The sequence below is a fragment of the Colius striatus genome, chromosome 16, assembly GCF_028858725.1.
Source record: "Colius striatus isolate bColStr4 chromosome 16, bColStr4.1.hap1, whole genome shotgun sequence".
In the NCBI taxonomy this organism is placed as follows: Eukaryota; Metazoa; Chordata; class Aves; order Coliiformes; family Coliidae; genus Colius; species Colius striatus.
In genome coordinates, this window is record NC_084774.1 from 12,624,975 (window position 1) to 12,647,889 (window position 22,915).

The 22,915-nt window shown below is 44.6% G+C and overlaps 1 protein-coding gene across 1 annotated transcript in view; it reads right to left on the reverse strand.

The window, feature by feature from the left end:
• GNAS (GNAS complex locus) overlaps positions 1 to 17,766 on the reverse strand; it is a 145,339-nt gene extending 127,573 nt beyond the window's left edge. The window contains exon 1 of the mRNA XM_062009497.1: positions 17,468 to 17,766. Coding sequence (XP_061865481.1) covers positions 17,468 to 17,726 — 259 coding nt within the window. The 5' untranslated portion in view covers positions 17,727 to 17,766. The remainder of the gene's footprint in view (positions 1 to 17,467) is intronic.
• Between the last annotated feature and the right edge of the window lie 5,149 nt (positions 17,767 to 22,915).

The following is a 22,915-nucleotide window of genomic DNA, read 5'->3' on the forward strand; positions in this document are numbered from 1 at the left end:
GCCCCCCACCAGATGTAATGAATTCATGCACTCCCAGCTCTGTTCCCATGGGGAGTTGGCAGGGATCTCTCCCACCCCACAGGCACAGCTTTAGCGCTTCAGCTACACAAAAATTCCACTTTCTTTCCTGAAACACAATAGCTCCAACAGCATCTCACAGGCCTCCAGGGTGAAAGGATGAGCCATTTCTCTACTCCAACACAAAACGTGCTCAACTCCAAGTACACAAACACAAAGAGCTATTCTTGCTCCGTCAGGTCTCACCCAGCGCCTTTTGCTGTCATCACTCTTGAGCTGGAGCACGCTACCCTGTACCAGGCTTTTCACCAGAACACAGGGTAAGAATCACAAACTGGGCAACAGCCACTCATCCTCAAAAGCACAGCCATTGCAATGCTGCGGGACAAGGCTCAAAGTTGGTCTAGGGCCTTTCATTTGATAAAACTGTAAAACACTGGAATGGCCTTTCTGGTTTTAGCATTAAGAAGTCCTGTCTGGCAGACAGAATGCTCAAGTGTACTGACAGCTCAGGACAGATACAGAGCTACAAGAAGAATATGGGACTGAACTGCAAACTCTACATCTCAAAAGCAGCTGACAGATCCCACAATCTCAAAAGACTGAAAGCAGGTTTAATAATTAACTATTGACCATGGCAATGATATTAGGTATACCATTCAAAAATCTTAGAATTTCTCTGGAATAAATTAAATCCAACTATTTAGAAACTAACATTCTGAAATTTAAGAGCTTTCAGCAGACAAAATAAAGTTTCACTGACATGTGGATTAACCAACAGCAATTCCATATAACAAAAATCACTCATTTGTATAAAAGTGTTGTAAGTAATAAAGCTTATTTATTATTATTAATAAAGATTATTTGAAGTCTGGGGATTAAAAACCCCAAACAAACCACAAAGTAGCTGCCCTCTAGGCACTATACTGACTACCAGTGGCACAAGACCAATTCTCACTTTTCTTGCCATGAACAACAATTCATGTTTTTTCAGTGTACCAGTCTGATACTATTGCTCTTGCCACTTGCTTAGGCAAAGCCATCTGTACTGAGAACTGTATCCTTACCCTATGCAGGGTGTTCTCATACCCTCCAAGTTCTTTAAGGGGCAGAATTCCTTGGTGTTCAAAAAAACCCATTAAATCACAGGCCATATGCCTGTTGGGTTACTGAATGCTTTCCATGCTGAACAAACTTTGACGGGTTGCATGGATAAATTCCCAATTCACCGGTGAAAGACAATTGCCAAGTTATATGTGTTGCAAGTGTTAAAAAAAAAAATAGGATGATATGGAACTACACAACTTGTCTTTGTTGAAGGTGTTTAGGTGTGAGGTTTTGTTTTGTTTTAAATCCAACAGTTTTTCTTCTTCTCTGCTTTTCCATGTCTCCCATATTTCATCAAACAGCTTCTACGCTATTGCAGGGGGTTAAAGTCCAGTCCCTTGATCACTTCCCCAGCCATTCTCTGAAATGCTGAGTTTTTGAGGCTTCTTGAGTAGTTTTTTTATCCACAGAGCTTTAAATATGTAAGGCTTGTAGTCTATCCCAGTGGATTTTTCATGACTTACTGCATTTTCCACATTTGTCTACTCCTTGGAGTCCATCCACATCTTGGTAAAGCAGCCACCACAACGGAGTTTGCTTGCTAGTCCACAGCATGGCTGGTTTGTCTAAAAGAGTCTTCTGCACCCTCCAAGGAAGTTTCATTACTCCATTGGACTCAGAAGCAAGTTGTCCACATTAAAATTGTATTCTCAAATGATTATTTTTAAATGACAGAAAATTAACCAGTCTGAGGTGATGCCTTAGAAGTGTAGCATCTCCAGTGGCAGGAAACTGGGCTTTCCGCTCTCATTACAAAGAAATATTCCAAGACACATTTGCCATAATTTTACCCTTACATTCATTCATAAACCTGCATGAAAATTCTGTTCTGTAAGAGAAATGTACCAGAGCGATTTCCAATTTTGTATCTGATTCTAAAGATCCAGCTTCAAAATGTAAACACAACAAACACTAGCAAACTTTTTCTGCAAATCTAGCAGAAGTTCGTCTTGAAATTGCTCACTAGAATTACAATTTCATTCAGGCAATACCACGTGGTTTGGGAGCCACAGAAAATATCTAAGACAGTTGATAATTTTGAGGAAAAAACCTACCCCACCTGGAACAGTGTCTGCAGTGCTGTTCATTGCTACACAAATATTATTATATTGCAGTGTGTGAAGTGCTGTAACACAGATGACGCCAGGTCAAAAGAATCTAACTTACACAGAAAGGCTGAGGTTAAGGTCTTGCTTTTACTGTAAAAGATACTGTCCAAAAGGAAGTCTAACGTGAAGGAAGTGGTGAAAAAAGATGAACTGAACTAACAGCTGACAAGCTTTTTTCCCCTGTGAACAATAAAGGCTTCCAACTCCAGAAGGAGGTGTTCCAATAATGCTAATCAAGGTAAGAGACCTTAGGAAACATTTATTGTAGTAATTGATATTTATATAAATTTATAATTATAATAAATTCTAATTTGAATATAAAGGAATACAATACATTATCAGAGCAGATTGCTTAAGGCTTAAGCAAATCCAGAGACCCCAAAGAGAATCTCGGGGAAAGAGAACCTATATCCTTGAGCTTGAAACTTCGGTGCCTTAAACAATGAAGACTACGAGTCAAGTATAACAGCTCAAAGTCAAGGTGAGTAGGGCATACCAAAAATACCTGATGGAAAATATGTAACAAAGCAGGGTTTGCATTAGGCATTTGCTTGTACAGCAGTGTTGAGTTTTGGTCAGCCCTAGGGATGTGTGTCAGAAGACACAGTTCCCAAGAAAACTTAGTGGAAACGAGACATGCCAATGAATTTGGCCATCTCCGTGAGTACAGAACAGCCGAGTGAGATGCAGAGGACCTGTAGTTTCAGGCATAGGAAAGGCAATTAGTCACTTAGCCCCTTTAGCTGAGTTAGTTGTGCAGTAAGACAACAACAGAAAGGGCAACAGAACCAGTGGCACACAGTGGTGACAAGAAGTTCACTAGGTGCCAGTTTTGTATGTGACAGCAGGAGAGAAAGGGGAAGGCTCTGAACGAAGCAGCTATAAAATGAACTGAGAGCCCAGAGAGAAGCAGATGTAGAAAAAGAGGTTCTGAGAGGGTATTTCTTGAAATAGAAGTGAGAGGAGTTTTTAGAAAGCACCTCACCAGTGCTAAGTGTTCAGAAATGCTGGCGTATTTTTCTGAACACAGATCTGACATGCTGCAGCTGTGGAAAGCGTGTTAGGAACAGAGCAGCAGGCAAACCAACAGGGACAAGATGGAGCAGGCAGAGACCAACTAATCACAGACAACACCCATCAAGATCACCAGTAATGCAGGGAAGATCACCCTTCTTGCAGGAATACAAACAGTAGACCACAGATAACTTAGGCCCCATGTTTCTAACAGCCTGCAGAGGACACATTGAGGATCAAGCCAGTGACCACCCCAGCTGATTGCTCCAGGGAAGAGAACCAAGGGGACGCAGGAGCTGTCAGGGGTGGTGAGAGCAGACACAGCTTCTCTCCACTTTTCTTCTCCAGTACTTCAATACTCTGCTCAGTTCATTCATGCAGCCTGTAAACTGTGAATGAGGACATGGAGTTCAGTATATGGGGCATATGGGTGGGTGCTGAATGCTGCTTAAATGTTTTAATAAGGAACAACTAAATAGCCTTTAACAAAGGCTTGGTAAAAATTGACAGGAACTCTTCCTGTTGGAATGGTGTTGAATTTTCTAACACTGCACACAAAAATCTCAACTATAGTTTGGCATGAGAGCAGGCAGATAAAGTACTTAATTCCTATATAGCTCGCTCAAATTTCCTCCATTCTTCAAAGCAACATGTGGCAATACACTGTCACATATGCATGTGGATCAGCCAGGCATCAGCTCAAACAAACATTCATCACTAATGATACGCCTCTGCCTTCCAAGAGCCATGCCATTCACACCTAAACCCATGAGCAAATTCCTCCACAGCAGCAGCACTACTAGCCATAGAAATCTGTCCATAAGTTCTCCTCTACAGAAGCTACAGATGAATACTGCCCATCCTCCTGCAATGGTAGCAGGGTCATATACCGTGGTGCAATGGAGACATACTGGGTTGTCTGAAGAGATGACTACAGGTCCCCATGCTGTTCTCTGGCTCTTGGCTAATGCTGTCTGCTGTCACCACATTGATGGTGATTCCCTGAATTCTCAATTCCAATTTCACAGAAAATTACTCCTGCAGTATTCCTTTGAAAGAGGGGTTCTGTACTGGGCGAGATCAGTGGGAAATGAAGATCCTAAGCATTCAAATGCCATGACAAACCTGTTGTTGAGTAATCCAGATTTCAGCCAAATTAAACAGCACACAGTTAATCAGGAATACAAACATCTGTTTTCAAGAGGTATCCAGATCATTAGAAGCTAATCCTACATCTCCATTACATTCCCTGCCATATGCTGGGGGATAATCTCAACAAGCAATAGGGATTTTTCATCTCAAATCCTAACAAATCTGCTCTGTTGGCCTTCATGGTTTTTCTTATTGGATAATACCTCTCAGCTGCTCCTCTCTGCTCTTTCTATGCCTTGTGTCTACTCTTTCACAGCATCCATAGGCTCCTCCAGCCTGCTAAGTAACAACTGACTTCTTTGTGTCATCCTAGAAAAAAATTCCCTCCCTTGTCAAGGGTAAAAGCAAAATCTGCTTCCTGGAGAAACTCACATTCAGGCTGGAGTTTTTATAAGAAACTTCGTTAACTGAAAGTCAGACCTCTTTGCAACTTTCCCTGGCAAAACCAAGGTGCCCACCCAAAAGTGTGATGGCACTTCTGTGATCGTAGCAAATGTGTATATAGACAACCAGAATTTGATCTTTGGCATTAAGCAACAGTAATAACACAACTGGAGGTGACTGCAGTACTGACCAAAGACAAGAGACAGGCTGCTTAGGAGCCTGGAGAAGAGAGTCAGACCAGGACACAAGCAGAGGTATCATGAATCTGTCACAGTGCCCAACCTGGTGGCAATTTTTCTCTGCACAAAGGGATACCAAAATCTCATTCGAGCTTTTGGCTCTTTGTTCCCTTACAAGGTGTGATTTGTGCTGGGCTTCCTGACACATCTAGCAGTTGCTTCAGCCTCAGAGACATCTGAATGGCATTTGGGAAGAAGAGCTGCTGCCAGCAAGAGCTGCTGGTGTTTCCATCCCGCATATCCCATTGAACAACTACAGTGGACTTGAAACAATCTTGAATGAACCATGGCAGACCAACCTCAGGGTGGGGAGAGCAGCAAGGGTTTAGCAGTCCTGTCTCCTGCCAGCCCTCAAAAATAACAACCAGCAAGAAACAATCCCATAGCTTCCACTGAAGCCATGAATGGTGCTGCTGCTGGCAAGGACGGACGTGCGGACAGGATATTTTTATCTCCTCTTGGTTCCCATCTCAGTCAATCCAAAACAAACTTCAACTAGTTAGAGGTGGGAAAGATGGTTCATGATGAGAAAAGGATTCCCTGGCTTGGTCTGTGTGTCGCCGCTGGATATGGGGATACGTGCCACTGCGGTGGCACAGCTGCATCAGCCCTGGCTTCCCAGCTTCCAGTAACCTTTCCAGACTAAAATAGCAAACCTACTGCTTGATTTTTAGCAGCTGAAAAGCAGCAGTAAACCGCATAAGTATTATGTAAAATGATCTTTTTCTAAGTATATGTTTATTGTGCACAGAAGAAGTGGATTTAATTACAAACAACTGGAAGTTTTTAACAGTCTGGATTGCCCCCTACTCCCTTTCTAAAAACTAAGGTTTGGCAGCAGCTTTTGGGTTTCACTGCAAGTCTTCTAAGCATTTCCTTGGAAAGACTTTACACTTGGTCCCAGGCAAGAAGTCAAAATCAACATTTAAAAAGCATGCCCTGCATAATTTCCAGGATTCAGCAGCATTAAGGTATACTTATGGAGGCCAGGAGGAGAACTGCTTTTCAATTGCATGCATAAAGCTGGTCTTCAGACAAGGAAGTTTATATTCCAAATAATATTTTTAACTACATGTGGTCAAGTACATAACTTATCAGGCCTTTCCTCATCCCCCTCCCAAAATAAGCCTGAATGGTAAATATCTTTGCTGTATTCAGTTTTTGCATAGACCTCTACTAAATGTAAAATATTCTCAAATCTAATACAGGATTATTCAACGGCAGAAAAAGTTTCAAGAAACATTTTCTTGAACTCCTTTATACAGTAAAACTCCAATTTGGGCCCAATAGTGATACTCGGGCTGGTTCTAAACTGGATGACACATGATTTCATAGTGTGTCACCATTACTGTGTCAGGGGATGGAGTGCTGTCTGTCCCACTGCTGACAGGACAGAGTACACAGGTGACTCACCGTTCCCGCTGGCTTGGGGATCTCACTCCTGTGAATAATCCCATTGAAATCGCCATAACTGCTCTGGAGCTTGCAAGACTAACATTTCTGGTTTCATCCAAAGGCCAGGAATGAAATTTCACCCACTTCATCTCTTTGCAAATCAAACAGGCCTTTGCAGGATGCTTCTGACCTCGCAATGGCAGCACGCATGGCACTTCTACGTGTTTAAGGACTATCCACTCATATTTCATCTCAATTTTGATTTGAGGGAAAAAGAGGCAACGAGAAGTATCTTTTTAAAAACAAATAGATATTCTTCTGAAATATCTGCAAATCAAGTCTTGCATCAGTCACCACCTAAAACCACAAAATGCTGCAGACAAGAGATTAAACGTCACAGAAGCCGAGAGAAATGGAAGTATGACCAGTGTTAAGGAACTAGGCTTAGAGAAGAAAGTATCTCTCAGGTTTTACAGTCTAAAAAGGTATTTGCTATATATTTCTAATCAACAGAGAAAAATCAGGTCTATCAAATTGTGAATTTCCTGTGTGGAGATAAGGCAAGGAAAGCATCAAGAGTGTTTTATGCAGTACATTTCTTCTAAGCAGACAATCTTCACTCACATTTATAAAAACACCAAAGTCTGAATGCAGATTTTCAGCTCACAATGCCATGCCTTTCACCTCAGCATACCCGTTTCCTCCCCTTGTAAAGTCCCAGCCTCAAAAATCCCCCAGCGCTCCACAAAACCTCCCAGCTAACCAGCAATCTGGAGATTTCACCATTAAAAACAACCAGGAAAAATGCAAACCCAACAAATAAAGCCCACAAACTACACATTTTGTTCAGTAGGGGGTGGGGAAGGGAAGAGGAAGAAGTTGTGGTGTAACACGTGATGAGGGTGTCACTGACAAGGAGAAGGACAAACCCTATAAAGTTCCTCATCTTCACAGCAGCATCTCCTGCTGATGAGATGCAGCCTGAGCCCTGTACCCTGTGCACCCAGAGGGACTGGAACCATTCTCCAGGCACCACCACTTCTCTCAGACTGCAAGGCAATATGAGAAGCTCAAGGTAACAGTGAGTGTGACACCAACCAGTCTGTGATTAAAAGCTTTACAACTTTCTTACAAATGGTAGAGTTGGAGCACAGAGAATCCCTTCCAGCAGGCTTTGGTTCCCACACGTGCTGGCACACAAGACACGTTCACCAGTAGCAAGACCATGATCTCAATTGTTTCAGTATATCAGGGAAATCTAAAATCTCTGCAGTATGACAGGAACAATTTCCAGTTCAGGCTTACGTTTCTGGCAGCCTCAGCTGCCCCATAACCTGTGCTGAGTGGTACAAGGGAGCAGCACACACCTCAGGAGCTCCTCTGCAAGGCAAGCTGCTTTTTGTCAGTCAGTCAATAACAGCACTCTGTGGAGGCACCATCAAATTTCAAAACAAAACGAATGCTCCCAAAATGCAAACATTAGATTTTAAAATCAGCTTGTTTTGAGTTAGTGTTCCTTTCATTTAACAGAGAGGAAGCCTGAGGGTAGGTGCAGATGTGAGAATTGCTAGGGATGTAAGGGTGGGATCACAGCCCTGCACAGTGCAGCCCAGAGCAGGAGGATCCACCAAGAGCTCAGAAATTGCCATCTCTGAAATTGTGCTTTAAAATGAAAGCCTCTTCCATGAAAATCCACATAAAACCACTTCTGCAGTCATGCTGGCAGAAGTCCACCTTCCACATAAATCACCTCTGTACACAGGGGAAGCTGCAGAGAACATTTTCACAAGCAACTCCCTCAGCTTTTTCCCCACTGGCACTGTGATAAATGCCGTCTCCACACAGGGCACACATGGGGTGGGCAAGAGGTTGGGCTCTCCTTTCATTTGTTTTTCCACTGAACCTTATTTACTTCCTTGAGGTCAAAGAAGTGCAGCAGCACTGCTACGAACAAACTTGTGTGAAGCTGAACTGAGGCAGAAACATCTGGATTTGGTTTTTGAAAACGGTGCTCAATGCATTGACAGCCATTGCCAAGCTGAGACTTCTGGGACAGACACGAGGGGATGAAAAGCACCAGGCTGGTTTGGCTGCTGCCTTGTCTATGATTTATTTCTATATGTAAAATCCCTCCTTGCAAGATTTAATTGTGCTTAAGATGGGAGAATGGAGAAGGAATACTCTTCCAGTGAAAGGAAGCTTCCAGCCCCCTAAACTCTTCCTCCAATGTGGAATCAGAATTTAACTAGGTTTTCCCAGGAGTTTCAGCACTCCCCTCCCCTTCCTTTCAACACACTGCAGCAGAGACAGGAGAAGTGGTTAAACAGAGCAAGCCCATACATTGTAAAACTTCATCTTATTCCATGTTAGGAACCAACCCACCCTCCTCAGCACCCACTTCCTTCATTTGGCAAAATAAATGGCAGCTTTCTGACATCTGTTTAACACTCTCTGCCTCTCCATGTTCCTCAATGTAGAGAGCATTCATCACTTTCTTTTCCTTTTAGTGACATACAAATCTTATAAAACGCTGCTCAGACACACATACTGTGGATTTTCTTTGCAGAGGGAACACGTTAGAGGAAGTAAAGAAAACTTCAGCTGAGCTATTTATAAAGCATACATGGCTTGTTTCTCAAATGCTTCATTGACCAGGGGAACAATGAGAATAAGTCAGAGTTCAACTGCTCTTCTTGAGACATATGCTTCAGGTCTGACTATCTAAACCAACATGGATTTATATGTCTAGGCTTTCTTATGACAAGTACATGGTGTGTACTCACTTCAAGGATTTGCCATTTTAAAATTATAGCAATTAGAAGGAAATTCAGTGAAACCTTGCATATTTGTTTAAGTGCACTCCCAAATTTAAGAGAGGTGGGAAAGAACTGCATGTAATCAGGACTAACTGCACTCTTCAAAGCCTTGCCTCAACGAACAGTGAGCACACATTTTGGAGATGTGTGGGTTTCGTAGCACAAAAAAGGGTCATAAGAAGCTGTCCACATTTCTATTGGGATTACCAGATATCCCTTTTCTTCTGAAGCTGGAGGTTTTGATCAAGCTAAGATTGCTGGCTAACACACTTCTCAGTGTCTTGCTAGATATCTGGGCACAAGTGAAGCTCCAGAAGCCAAGGTACTGTCTGAATGAGGTTGTTCAAGGGCTGACAGCACTGGAAAGGCACCAAAATTTTGTGCAAGAATGGACCATATTTCCATGGAAGAAGCTCACTAAGGCATACAGCAGCAGGGATTAAGTCATGCAAATACCATGAAGCCCACCCTTTAGGTTGAAATGCTGCAGCCAGGATGGATGTGCCAGGATCTTTCTCTATCCTAAAGTCCAACCCTGCTGAACAGTATGTTGAAGAAGTGATTAGTTACTTATTACAAACTCTCAAAGTCCTAAGCCCTTCCCCTGCACAGGGCAAAAATATTCAGTGATTTCTGTAACAATTTCCCAAGGTTACAAGAGATGCCAAAGAAGGTGAACATAAAGAAGCCAGTAAGTAGTAACAACTGTTTTCAGCAATAACACTTGAAAGCACCAAAAATTAAAACACCAGTCACATCGTTTCAGCAGTGTTACTGGCAGACTGACAGGCTAACATGCACACTAGTTTTGCATGGAAATTTTTGCAGGAATAATGACAAGCCTGACATATACACATGGTGTAGTGTATATCTGGAGCCAAGGTGGGATGACATTCTACAAACTCAAGGGAACAAGGGCTAAAAGAGAATTATTAGATTCTTTTAACAGCAAAAGAACAAGTCAGATGTGAAAACTGGAGTCATAGCTGAAGGCTTTTTCCCTAACCCTGACTGCAGGGGTTGCACCCAATCTGAGGGAAGAAAATGAAATTCTACCTTTAAGCACCTCCCAGTCGTAGCTGAGCTGCCACTTTAAGGCAGCATACAATAGCCCTAACACAGCTTCAACATGTACAATGGAGATAGATGCTGAGAAACTGGAGAGACTTTGAGCCACATTGTTTTAGGCAGTTTCAAAAAATTCACAAGTGCTTCATGAATCAGACAGAAAGGAGTTTGCTTGTACTTTATTGCAGCAGTAAAGTTTGAACTATTAATAACATTAAGATGCTTGGGGCTCCTCTCTCCTTTTCTTGCTCCTTTATTTTCTTGTATTTATTTCCAAAGCATTTGTAATTTTAAGCAGCACCAGGTAGGGTTCAGCCCTCCTCCTCTCTCTCATTTCTTTGCTGCTGGTCCTTTCTATCAGCTATTCCCAATCCAGGGCTAGAGAAACCCTTACATGGGAGACGGTTCAATTTTAGATGTCTCAGTGCAGAGAGGAACCATGAGTTGCACAGAAGCAATCAAGACATTTTGTCTGCTCTGGAAACAGATGGTGCTGAGCAAGCAACAGGATGACAAGCTTCTGCCAGCTCTGTTGCACCTAAATCAGTAGCAATTTGAGCATATCATGCCAGCTACTAGTTAAAAATGGAACAGCATAGGTGAGCCCTACACACCATTTAATTGATACCATGCTCACCTGGTAACTGCCTTGTAACTACAAACAGAGCTACAAAGAGAGATTTTCGCAAGTTTGCAATTCCCTTTAAAGTCAGGCCACCCATTTAACACCTGAACATCCTCTTCCTTGACCTCTTCCCATTCCCAAAGGAAAACTGCCCTAATAAACTCCAGTCAACTTGTGTGTTAGGTTTCTTTCAGGCAAGAAACATGGTGGTTTCACTCACTAGAGATGCCAGTAGGTGCCACAGCCATCCTTTCTACCAGTGGAAAGGAAAAGCTTTCCTTCAGAACAACACGGATGGAACAAACAGCTAAAGAGCAATAGCTAAAAATACAACACTGCTAGGGTGGAGTTTTAGCTTTAAAAAAAAAAGTCTCTGATAACTCTGAAATTAAGCCCATGTCTACACATGAATGTGGCCTCTCTAGTGTAATGGATGATGAACTTTATCCCAGCAGATATTTAACAAGTAAAAATACAGATTGCCACTAACACAGAGATTGCATATATGCTGGGGAAGAGGGGAGATGATGTACATTTATGTTGTGTGACTGCACAGCCATGGGTGGTCCCAAGGGTCAGAGAATCCCCCAGATTCCTCATCTCCTTCCCACAAAAATCCATGCTTACACACACACAGAGCATCCCTTCAGTATTAGTCACAACTGTGAAAGTAATTACTTTGCAGTTTGGATGTCTACACAGAGAATATCATCCTATCATCAATACAGTACACCATCCATTAACAGCCCTTCATCGTAACACTTTTATAGCAGTGCTGCTCTAGGTTTCCTGACACCTTCCATTGCCAGACCTTGTCTGAAGCAGCTCAAACTTTGCCAGACTTCAAATATGCTGGGCTGAAGCTCTCCATGACCCCCACGTGCCTGCCTGAGGCTAATGAGTTTTTTTGTTTATGTGGGGGTTTTACAAAGAAAAGTCAAAGTCAGGAGTTCTCAGGTTAAAAAACAAAACAAAGAAAAAAGCAGGGAACGATAAGTAGCTTGCCTGACTCTTTTCTATGAAATTTTAAAACAAGAGCAGGAGAGAACCTACCTTACTAAGTGATCTAAAGCACAGAAGTGCCAGTGCTGAAGACACTGCATCATGCTGTGGTTCAGCAAATGTTCACTAAATCACATCACAGGTCCTGGAACCAGCATTGCCTGCATACTGGGTGAAGACTTGCTATAATTTACACAGCTTTCCAGGTATTTTTGTTCAGGGCAAATATGCTCCAGACCAAAAAGATCTCTGTTTACCAACTGAACAGGCAGCACTCTATGCCACAGAGCACATTTTGTATACAGCAGTGGGAAGTGAGTAGGACTCATCTTGCAGAGGCTCTTCATCATAAAGGAAGGCCCATAATTAGCACACCACCTCAGGGTGTCCACAGCAGGATCATCCTGCCAGGCCTGGAAAGTACTGGGCAGATTGAAACCACAGAGATTCCCACGTCCAAGTGTTCTTGTAGTATCTAGTAATTACTGGGATCCTATTGGAAAATATTGTAATTCCTTCACCACTAATGACAGTCCATTTGGAGAACAACCATGTGCTGCTGCCCTGAGAGCTGCTACCACAGTGTGCAGGGGACAGGTCATTCAGAACAGCACCTTAAAAGATACTCACACAGCAAGCATCCCCTAGGATTGAATCCAGGCTGCTTTGGGGTTCCTATTCCTGCTTCTCTTAAAGCAGAAATGAAACACCAACTTGGTACAAAAATGTTTGGTGTCAAAAATCTCTTTCTCAAGAATTAGGAAGCACCAGGATAAAGGTTCATTCTACTTTTTTAGTCTATTATGTTCTGCATGTATTTTACACCATCTTCTAAGTGTGTGCCCCCTCTTCTAGCTCACAATACACACAGCACAGGAAACAAATTGGTTGTAAGTGAATGAAACTATTGTCAACAGGGACAAGTTCCTTTGAGATGGAAATTCATCAAGTGCTAGCACACATGCCTATCTTTATAATTGGGTATCTTTCTCTCCCCACCCACCTGATCCCCCAAAGAAGCAGTGTCAGGATAACTGCTTGCTCACTGCAAGCAAGCAAGATAGGGAATCACAACAAGGGAAAGAGTATCTTGTGGGATTTGCCATTAAATGCTGCTCTGGAGAACCAGACCAGCTTCATTCTGCTGCAGCACACAGCCTCTGTAGCCAGCATCCATCTGTGCTTCTCTCTCCCTGGGTTGCACTTCAGAGCATCTAGAGCTCACATTGTAAAAGTGCAGAGTACGAACACTGATGAGGTCCATGCTCTGAACACATGAAGTGTTACTAAAAAAAAAAACATTGAGTACTACAGAGAAAAAAAAGTGTTAGGCAAAGGCTGGGCTTTGAAAAGGAGTGGTGTAGATTCAGACAATTTTAGCTTTAGTCTTTGCTGGCATTTCCCTCTCTGGCACCCAGGAAAGAAGGGGAACGATACCACCTTATTTCGCAGCAGTGCCGTGCACTGCCATTTATGAAGCATTCAGTCCCTGCAGTGATCAGTACCACAGAAAAGCCCACAAGGAGTTCAACAGTTCCTTATTCAGTACAGGGTATGGATGGTGTGTCGTAAATAGGGCACAGGGTAACACATTGTATGAGGAGGATAAGAATATTGAATAGCTGCTCATTCACTGCACAACATCCATCTTGTGCCCTGAATGAAGTACCAGCCCTGTGGAAAAAAAATACAATGTAAACCATACAAGACAGTCTTTAATTATATGGTATGGAGGGGCTTACCATACAGCATACACACAGAGAGGGTGACTGTGGTTAGTCTTCATGCTGATATTTCCTAGCTGTTTAAAGTATGTTTTTCTTCCTGTATAATATATTCCCCCTATAAAAACTTCAAATTTACATGCCCTATATTCATATTTGTACCAATATAAATATTTCTCTTAGAAGCATTTTTACTTAAGCACTGATGTAGGTAAGATTCAGAATGGTCATTACTCAATATATTGTAGTTTAATATAAATACCTAAGATGACAAGTGCATGTATCTATATTGGTAGATTGATATTCACATTTCCTTTTCAATATGGGAATAAACTACAAGTACTTTTTACATGGACAAGAGTTCAGCCTGAGAGACTGAAAAAAACTAAGTACACAAAGATCAGCAAAGCAGAGAGAGAAGACCAACCCAAGTTCACTCTCCTACAGCAAACCAGAACACAGAAGACAATTAAGTCCATGGTAAGGTAACACACCAGAAGAGATGAATTATGATTTCAGACAGAATGGGCTTTTGTTGGAAAATGCTAACTGATCAAAAGCATTAAAAGTCCTCAGAGAGGACTACAATTCTTTGGTTTTATATAATACCAGTTGTAAGATAAAAACAAAACTTAAATTGAGTTGTATTATAAAATATTTTTTTAAATATAAAGACCCACATTACTGCCACCAATGAGAAAGCACACACAGAAAGGAATTGTTTTACAGCAAAGTTTAAAATCCTTTCCTCCATAAGCACACACTTTCAATTTTAGAGCCAGGATCGTTTTCAAACAAAAAACAAGCCCCATGCACAGAAAAATCATCCTCCATTACCCGTAGTAACCCTGAACATTGAAAACATAACACTGATTGTAATCTTAAAGTTGTGACACGTACAGTACACCAAACAAAATCCAAAGAGGTTACACCTGATTGTGCATTTTCCTTTCACAAAAGCAAAGCAGAAGAGCTACTTTCCTGCAAGTACAAAGTCAGACTATTGCTTCAAAAATAGAGCAAGAGCAGCTGTCTTTGCTCTACTGAAATTGACACATTTCAGGAACCATGAATTTACCTATACATCTGTGGTGGTGCAAAAGGTCTGAACAAATGATGAAAAAGACCTAGAGTCAAGTAACAGGACATACAAGTATCAACTGAGTGACTACACCCATACACTGCACATCCCCGAGCACTATGATAAAGGAAGGAATTTTTTCTTTCCATAAAAGGAACAGCAACGTTGTGCTCAAGACCACTAGTTTGAGTGACATTCTCAGTAACAGACTAAAGCCTACAGCTGTCAGCTATGTTATATGCACACCACACCACCAAAAGATATACCTGTGACTTTGTGGACTCCCTGTATCCTGTACAGCCGAGCACATGAAAGGAGGAGACATTAGATCTGTGGCACAAACTTGCAGCCCTTGAAAGTATCTGTGCTAGGGCAATCACATGTTAAAAATAATTGATCTTGGGGACCAACCAGACCTGAAGCATCAGGGCACTTTCCATTTAAATTCTGTTACTCTCAGAGAACAAGCAGCCACCTGAGCTGTCCTTTGCTCTCACATCAGTGATACGCTCCTTCAGAAGTGCATCAGCCTAAAAAGTTGAGAGCACAAGCAACAAACCATGAGTACCTATTGCAGCTTTCATCCCTCAGCCTTCAATCCAAAGCAAGGACATGTCCCTGGCTCTGCACTTCTTCAGTCTTATTTTTCCCCACCCATTCCTTGGAAGAAGACTCTTGCAGCTTTAAATCCCAGCTAGATGTTCCTGCCCCCCTCATTCAGTATCACCGTCATGTGCTACTTGTGTGTGCAACTCGTAAGCATCTAGGCAAAGTCTGAGCACAGAGATACTCAGCCGTGGCAATACCTGCAGACGTACAGAAAGCATAACCAAATATACCCCAAACTTCTTATTCCAGTTCAGAAACAGAAAATTCACAAAGTAACAGTGAGTGGGATGCAGGGGAGAAGCAGCAAGGGAAGGAAGCTAACTGGAAAACTGACAGTCCCTGTGCAAGGAGCAGGGAAATGGGTCTCCTAGGCACCTCAAGATTTACAAGAGGGCCAAAAAGCGACTTCCTGCTATTCAAGTCCAGGCTGAAATATAATAAACCACTGCCAGCATAACACTGACTCATATCCATCAGATTTATAAATCAGTCCCTTGACAAAGAATGCTCTCTCTGTTGGCTTCGCCATAGATAATTTTAAACTGCTAAGATATGTTGCTTAACCCACTCAATGTTTAATGTCATTTTTGCAAAAAACAGTTCTGTGGCACAACATGTTAGAGGCAATATTAAAAAACAAGCAGCTGAAATACTGGCTATTGCAAACAGAGAAGCCCATCAGATAGTCTTTACAACTTAAAGGCTTGCAAATTAACATCAAAATAGCCATAGGTTTTTTCTTTTTTCCAACTATTTAATCTACAAAGAAAACCCAATTCTCACAGCTCTTTTTTTCAAGCACTTATTCACTACAGACCAAACTTGACATTTGTTAAAAAACCCCAAATTCCAAACTATAAAATACCTACAGCAGAGCCTGTCCTTGAAAGGTGATCCATGCTGGTTACAGGCATGATTCCTTACTAATACAGTCACAACACACAAGCGTTAGTCTTTATACAAGTGTTGCTCAGCCCCCTTCTCATAAGAACACACGTCTTTATGAACAGACTTGTATCAGTATAGCAACAACCATATCAAAGGAAGCTGCATTTCTGAAATAAAAACTTTTACCACCAAGACTTATAAAAATATGTCCAATATTGTTTTCTAACACTCCTGAAAGCTCATCCCTCCTATCACAGGCTACAAACACAAAAGAACAGGGCCAAATCTTGACATTTATCACAGGCGGTATCACACACACCTCAGGGGGCAGGAGGCTCTTGAGTTATTTGCAGACATTTGAAAACATTCTCTATTATTCCAAGGTGTTCCGAGTTTAGCAATCCACTTGTGCAGGATAATCTGTGCTCTGTCTGCAGTTGTGCTGGCAGAAAGGAGGAGTAGAAACATTTCCAAACCACTTTGACTTACCTTAAGGGCAATACGTGACTTCTTATGACCATTTGTGTTGGGGTCACGTACCATACAAGCTCTGACAGCACACAACTAGATGAAATACCTTTCCATAGGGCTTCCCTCAGGAAGGAAGCACGGTGCCGGAGCTGTCACGGTGCTGGAGCATCTCCTGCCTGCAGCCCCGCACAGCCCCGCTGCCATGCAGCAAGCAGGTGCAAGTGGATGCGAGGGCAAGGCAGACACGAATTAAGCCTTAGCCTTAGAGGCTGAAACATTCCCAGTGTGTATTTTAGGAGGTGGAGGACGCAACAGCAAAAAATTAACGCATATAGAAAAACTTCGTCTCTCTCCTTACAGATCGCACCAGCTCAACAAACTCCCCCTCTCCCAGCGAGTGGCTTTGTGTCAACAGCGAGGCTGGAGGGGCGGCGCGGGCGGGTGTGGGCACGGCACCTTGGTGGGGACCGAGGGAGCACCTTCCGGGGAGCGAGGAGGGCTGCGGCTTCCCTCGGGCCGCCTACAAGCTCCCACCACAGCGCCAGCCGCGCTGGCAGCCTGCACGACGCCCCCCGCCGAGCCCCGAGCCCCCGCGGCCGAGGGGTCCCGCCGGCCGCCCACGTGAGCGCGGCGCCCCGGCCCGGCCCGGCCCACCCGCGGCCGCCGCCCACTCGGCGAGCGCGGGGCCGCCGGGCACCGGCACTGACAGCGGCTTCCGGGCCGCCCCGCACCTGCCGAGCCGCCCCGCTCCCGCCCTTCGCTCACCCAGCAGCAGCAGCCGGTGCGTCTGCTTGTATTCCCGCTTCTCCGCCTTCAGCGTCTTGTCGATGCTCTTGCTCCGCTTCTTGTCCGCCCGCTCCTTGGCCACCAGGTCCTGCCGCAGCCGGTGCCGCACCTGCGGGTCTCCGTGCTCCCCCGCCGCGGCCGCCGAGGGCGCGATGTCCGCCTCGCCGCCGCGGCCGCCGTAGGGCACGGAGGGATGCGCGGCGGCTAGGCGGGAGCGCAGGCTGTAGCACAGCCCCATGGTGCCGGAGCCGCCCGCCCTACCGCGCCGCGGGCATGCTCTCCGCCGGGCCGGGCAGGGCGAGGCGGCGGCGCCCGGCGGCCTCTTAAAGTGTCCCCGCTCGGCCGGGGCTGCAGAGCGCGGTGTGCCGTCCCGCCCCTCCCCTCGGCCGGTCCCCCGCGCCGCGGCCGGCGGGAGGCGGCCACACGTGATGCGGACATGTTTACCGTATTCTCTGGAAAGCGGCTCACGCGCAGCCTGCCGGCGGTGGCGGGTGGGGGGACGCGGGCACACGGAGGCGGCCGCGGCCCCCCCGCCGCGTCTCTGCCGCCCCTGCGGGGTGAAGGTGTCGGCGTTCCGCGGTGTCCGGGGCCGACTGCGGCTCCGCGGGCTCCCCTCCTTGCTCCTGCCTGCGGGGAAGCCACCGGCCAGCCCATCCCCGCGGACACGGAGTTATGGACCATCTCTCCTCACTGCCAACACCCTCAACAACCGTAGCTATCGCTGGTTTGATCTTTCCCTCCTGCCTCGGTGAGGCTCTTGCCCCGTCTGTGAGTCTAGCTCTGGAGGTGAGGGCTCTGGGATGCTGCGGTGATGCTGAGGCAGGTGGAAAGAGCCCTGGTGCACGGGAGAACTCATGTCCCTGTGGCCAAGCTGCTCCACCACAACATCTCAGCCCACTGGAAATAAGGACGTGACACACAGCCACGCACCATTTTCATGTCCCAGTTTCTCTTGTTACACAGACTTTGATTTGTCAGTGGCTTCTTGTCTTTTCTACGAACACCGTCATCCAGTAGAAAAGTTAATAATGGAGCTTGCTGTCCTGCTCTTGCCCTCTGCTCTGCTGGCACCACATCTGCCACCTTACAACAAGCTTCACCTCTTCAGTTGCTATCGATGTACCTGGCTTGGGGTGATGGTGCCGATGTGGTAACATCCCCCTCTCTGGCAGCATGCTCCAGGCACAGCACTGCCAACTTTGTCATACTGTATTTTACACTCATCTCCGGCCAGCTCTGAACATTCACTTGTGATATGACTAATACTCTCTGGGGCCTGGCCACACATCCTGCACTTCCGAGTTAGAGCTTTTCAACCAGCTATCTGTGCTGTAGCCCGTCTTCTGCAGATAGCCCGTCTGCTTCTCACCAAGGTGTCGGATACTCCTTTCAGTGCTTTCTCACACTTTAGATGTCTTCTTGATACAAATTTCTCTTTCAAGATCTTCCAGGAGTCTGTGTCAGCAGGAGGATAGATTTCCTAAGAGGGTTGCAGTGACCCTCTCTTCCTTCTTTATTAATGCCACCCAAAAGGCTGAGCAGGTCATATCCAATATCAAACCTTCAAGTGCTTCTGTTGCTGACTCAGCAGGACAGCTTTGGCAGGGTAGGAGGCGCCCTGCAGGAATTACAGAGCTGCCCACTGAGGGAAGTGTTAACTAGGTGAGCTAACCAGCCCTCCTCTTTTTTTTGTACCTTTCATTACTCCTGTTCTTGAGACCTGGGCTTAAATCAATCCGTTTGTGCTGAAGCAGAGCGGGAGCAGTGCCCCAGGTCTGGTGGGAAGCAGCAACATAGACCATGGTTGTGGCAGGCGGCAGCAGTGTTTCAGTGAGGCTCAGCCCAAGCGCTGTCCTGCAGGAGGGAGCTTGGGCTTCTCTGCAAACTGGCTCCCTGGCATCCTGTTCCTTGAGTGGTTCCAGGAACAATCAGCACCGGCAAGTGGGGAACAAAGTTCAGGAAACGCGTTTAAATGGTCTGTGAGTTTGGGCTCAGGCAGAGACATGAGCAAATGCTTCACAGTGGGAACATGCCCAGATAGACTTGCGTCCATTCTGTGGTGAGACATGTGTGTGTCCCTTGTAGGGAGAATGTTAGTTATTTCAACAAGTTTATTGCTATTTGACTCAGTTTCAGTCAGATCTGATAACTGATGGCCCGGTTCTTACCTCTTCACTCCTGCAAATTACCCTGTGGAAAGTCAGCAGGTCTCTTCCTGGAGAAAGACATCACCTGAGCAAAGGGAGAAAACATCTCCTTCTTCCCATTTTTCTCATTGCCTATATACCACTCAAGGCACCTAATCAATACCCTGCTGCCTGGCTGTTATAGCAATTAGTAAGTGTACAAATTAAATCATTACACAGCAGACAAGTTCACTTTACACATCACTGTGAGCCCAAGCTCCAGCAGCAGTTGCTGCCTGTTGCAGGAATTAATCCATCTCACATCAGGCTCGAGATGCCCAAATGACTCACTCTGTCTCCACTGCTGTAATGCCTTTTCCTCTGGGACTGAGAGCTTGTTCTTCTGATGAACACACCCCTGAGAATGGAATATACCAAGAAAATGTAAAGGTCAGTCCAAGAGGATTATTAATAGAGGTTTTCTTTCTCTGCTTTTTGAAGAGGCACTGAAACAAGAGGAAGCTTATTACTTACAGCAGGACAGTTCTCTGAAGCGTGCTAGATTGTGGGGATCTGTCAACGTGCCACCTGCAGAAAGAAAGGGAACACTGGAGGGCTGTGAGGAAAACAAATCCAAACAGGCACAAAAGGTAAAACGAGAAACTGGAAAGCAGCATTCAACCTAAGAATTTGTTCCTCTGTCTCTGCAGGTAGGCAAGCAGAGTTTTCCTGCTGGTGCAATTCCCAGCAAGGCAAGTTTAAGATGAGTCTGTCCCAGTTTCTTTACTTTGAAACCCTTTCCAGTGCAGGCGACAGGTTCTGCAAAGCACACCAAGCCTGTAATTACACCTTTGCTGTAACTGCCATCCTCTCCCAGGTATTGATGTGAAGCAGAAATCTGAAAACAAAGTGGGATTTCAAAGTGGAAGACAGGCTTTCCCTCATCCTATTATTCTAAACACCCTGAATAACTCATAAAGCTTATAAATTACTTGTTTTGGGTATAGTCCTGGCTATGGCCCTCCTTGTAGTTACAGTACAGAGGTAGTAACTTCAATTCCAGCTGTTAACAATGTCAAAGGCATGTCCATCAGCTGCTCACACCAGTTTTAGTTGGTGGCAAAAAGCAACAGCAAGGATAAGGTCATGTAGTTCACCTGAATAAAGAGTGCATGACACAATTTGACAGAGTTTTGAAATCACATGCCATTTCAAGGTCAGACCTCCTTCTGCCACACATGAACATTGTTCATCTGCATTGAAGCATTTCTGCTGTGAAAGAGTCAGGCTTAAAAAGCACAGATTAAAAGAGTTTCACAAAATGCAGTTAATGTGTTTCTATGGGGCACTGGTCAGGCTCACAAACATAGGCTGTGTACCTACTCAGCTCTGCTTGTGTACAACAAACTGCACAGCTCATGGCAACATGTTCAGCTCCATTCAAGCTCCTTAAGCAACAAACATCACAAGAAGCAAATAAATGGCCATGCCTATTGAAACTGAGAGCTGCCCTCTGGGACAAGGCCTGGCTGTACCAGCCCAGGAGGAGTTCTTCACATCAAGGAAATGAAAGGGCTCTCGGAGGTGCTAAGCCTGAAGCAGTGTCATTGAATAATAGAATGGTAGGGGTTGGAAGGGACCTTTAGAGATCATCTAGTCCAACCCCCTTAAGTTGGCTATTAAGTGTCATGGCTGTACAGTTGGCTACTCCTCTGTACATCTCCTCTACCACTCCCGCCCCTCTGGCAGCCAAGCAGAGTGCGGATGACTTAAGACCCTGTCTCTTCCTGACTCCCAGCAGGGAGGGAAGGGAATACAGAGTTGTCTTTCCCTGAGCACTCAGCACCAGATTTCTCTGTATTTTTATTCTGTTGTTTCTACTATCTGCAACAGGGAGAAAAGAAGTGGAGAGGTTAAAAAGCAGAGTGAGCCATCTGGGAATGCAAAAAATACCGAGGAAGAGAGGCAGTAACTGTGAGACTGCAGCGTTAAAAGAAGAGACGTGGACACATAAGCAAAAGAACTTGGATTAACACCAGGAAATATGTCAGCAAGAGAAATGTAAATGAGTAAAATTTGCATTTATTTGTATCTTGGGAAGGGAAATAATTGATTGACCTCAAACTCCCACTCCTATTACTGTAAGTGATCTATACATGCAATGCTCACTTCTTGTTGCAAAACACCAATGTGTCAGAGCAGCTCATGAGCTTCTGGCGCTGCCCTCCCACAGACAGTCCTCTCTCCAGCGCACTGCTTCACACTCAACTTTTCCAATGTAGGTGGTTGTAGCCTGGCACCTCCATTAAAGGCAATTTAAGTAAGGGAGTTAGCTTTTCAGACAGGCCCTGTGATTGCTGTTCACAGCATGGCTGGTGTAACAAAGGGTGCTGAGCACCCCCGAAAAATAAATCATATCCCCAGTTGCAAAACAAGGCTTTCGGGGCATGAGGAGAGCAATTTACATTTGTGGGTTTTGCTCAGTGTCTATATGCTTGAACAACCACTACACACTGCAAGTGCTTTCCATTCCTTTTAGCTGAAGCAGGTTCTATCTGGTCTCTGCTTTTGGTCCTGTGCTTCAGGTAAATACTTGTTTTGCTGTCATTCCTCTCTTTCCAACATTGAAGTCGATTTAAAAGGGTGACTAAGTGCCTAATTCAGTTTTGAGTTCCTAAATCCTTAAGTAGCAATCTAAACTGTTAAACTTTTTGTGTCTTTTTTCAGAAAGCGTGAAAGCCAAGTGTTCCTATAACCACAAAGCTACCATCAGTGGCCTTGTCACATCTCTTAACTGAAAAGCCAGCTCATCTGTAAAATAAACGTCATGATACACAGATAAGGCACAATGGGTAGAACTCGCTACATTCGAATTGTATTTCAAGTATAAAATGACAAAAGGTATTTGGTCATGGGAAGGTGTTCTGAAGACATGATCAACAAATGCAGTATCACGGTTACTGCACAGCAGACTTTCTGCTTCCCAGCCTGGGCTCAGAAGGATGTAGGCTGAGCAAATCCACTTTCATTTAGGAGGATATTCAAGTCCATTCCATGTATAAAGAGGGCAAAGTCTTTATGTGGGGAGACCAGAGTGTATAGCTATGGCTATGGGAGAGAGAGACATCCCAGTCTAAATGTCAGTTCTGACTGATACCCTCTAGTCCGTCTTTGGTTTCCATAAGCCACGGGATCCTGGACTCCAGAAGCAAAGCTGTGCAGTTCACTGTGTGTAGTCAAATAGAAAAGCATTCAGCTTATTAATATCCTGGTTAGTTTCATGCAGATGTTGGTAATCCCA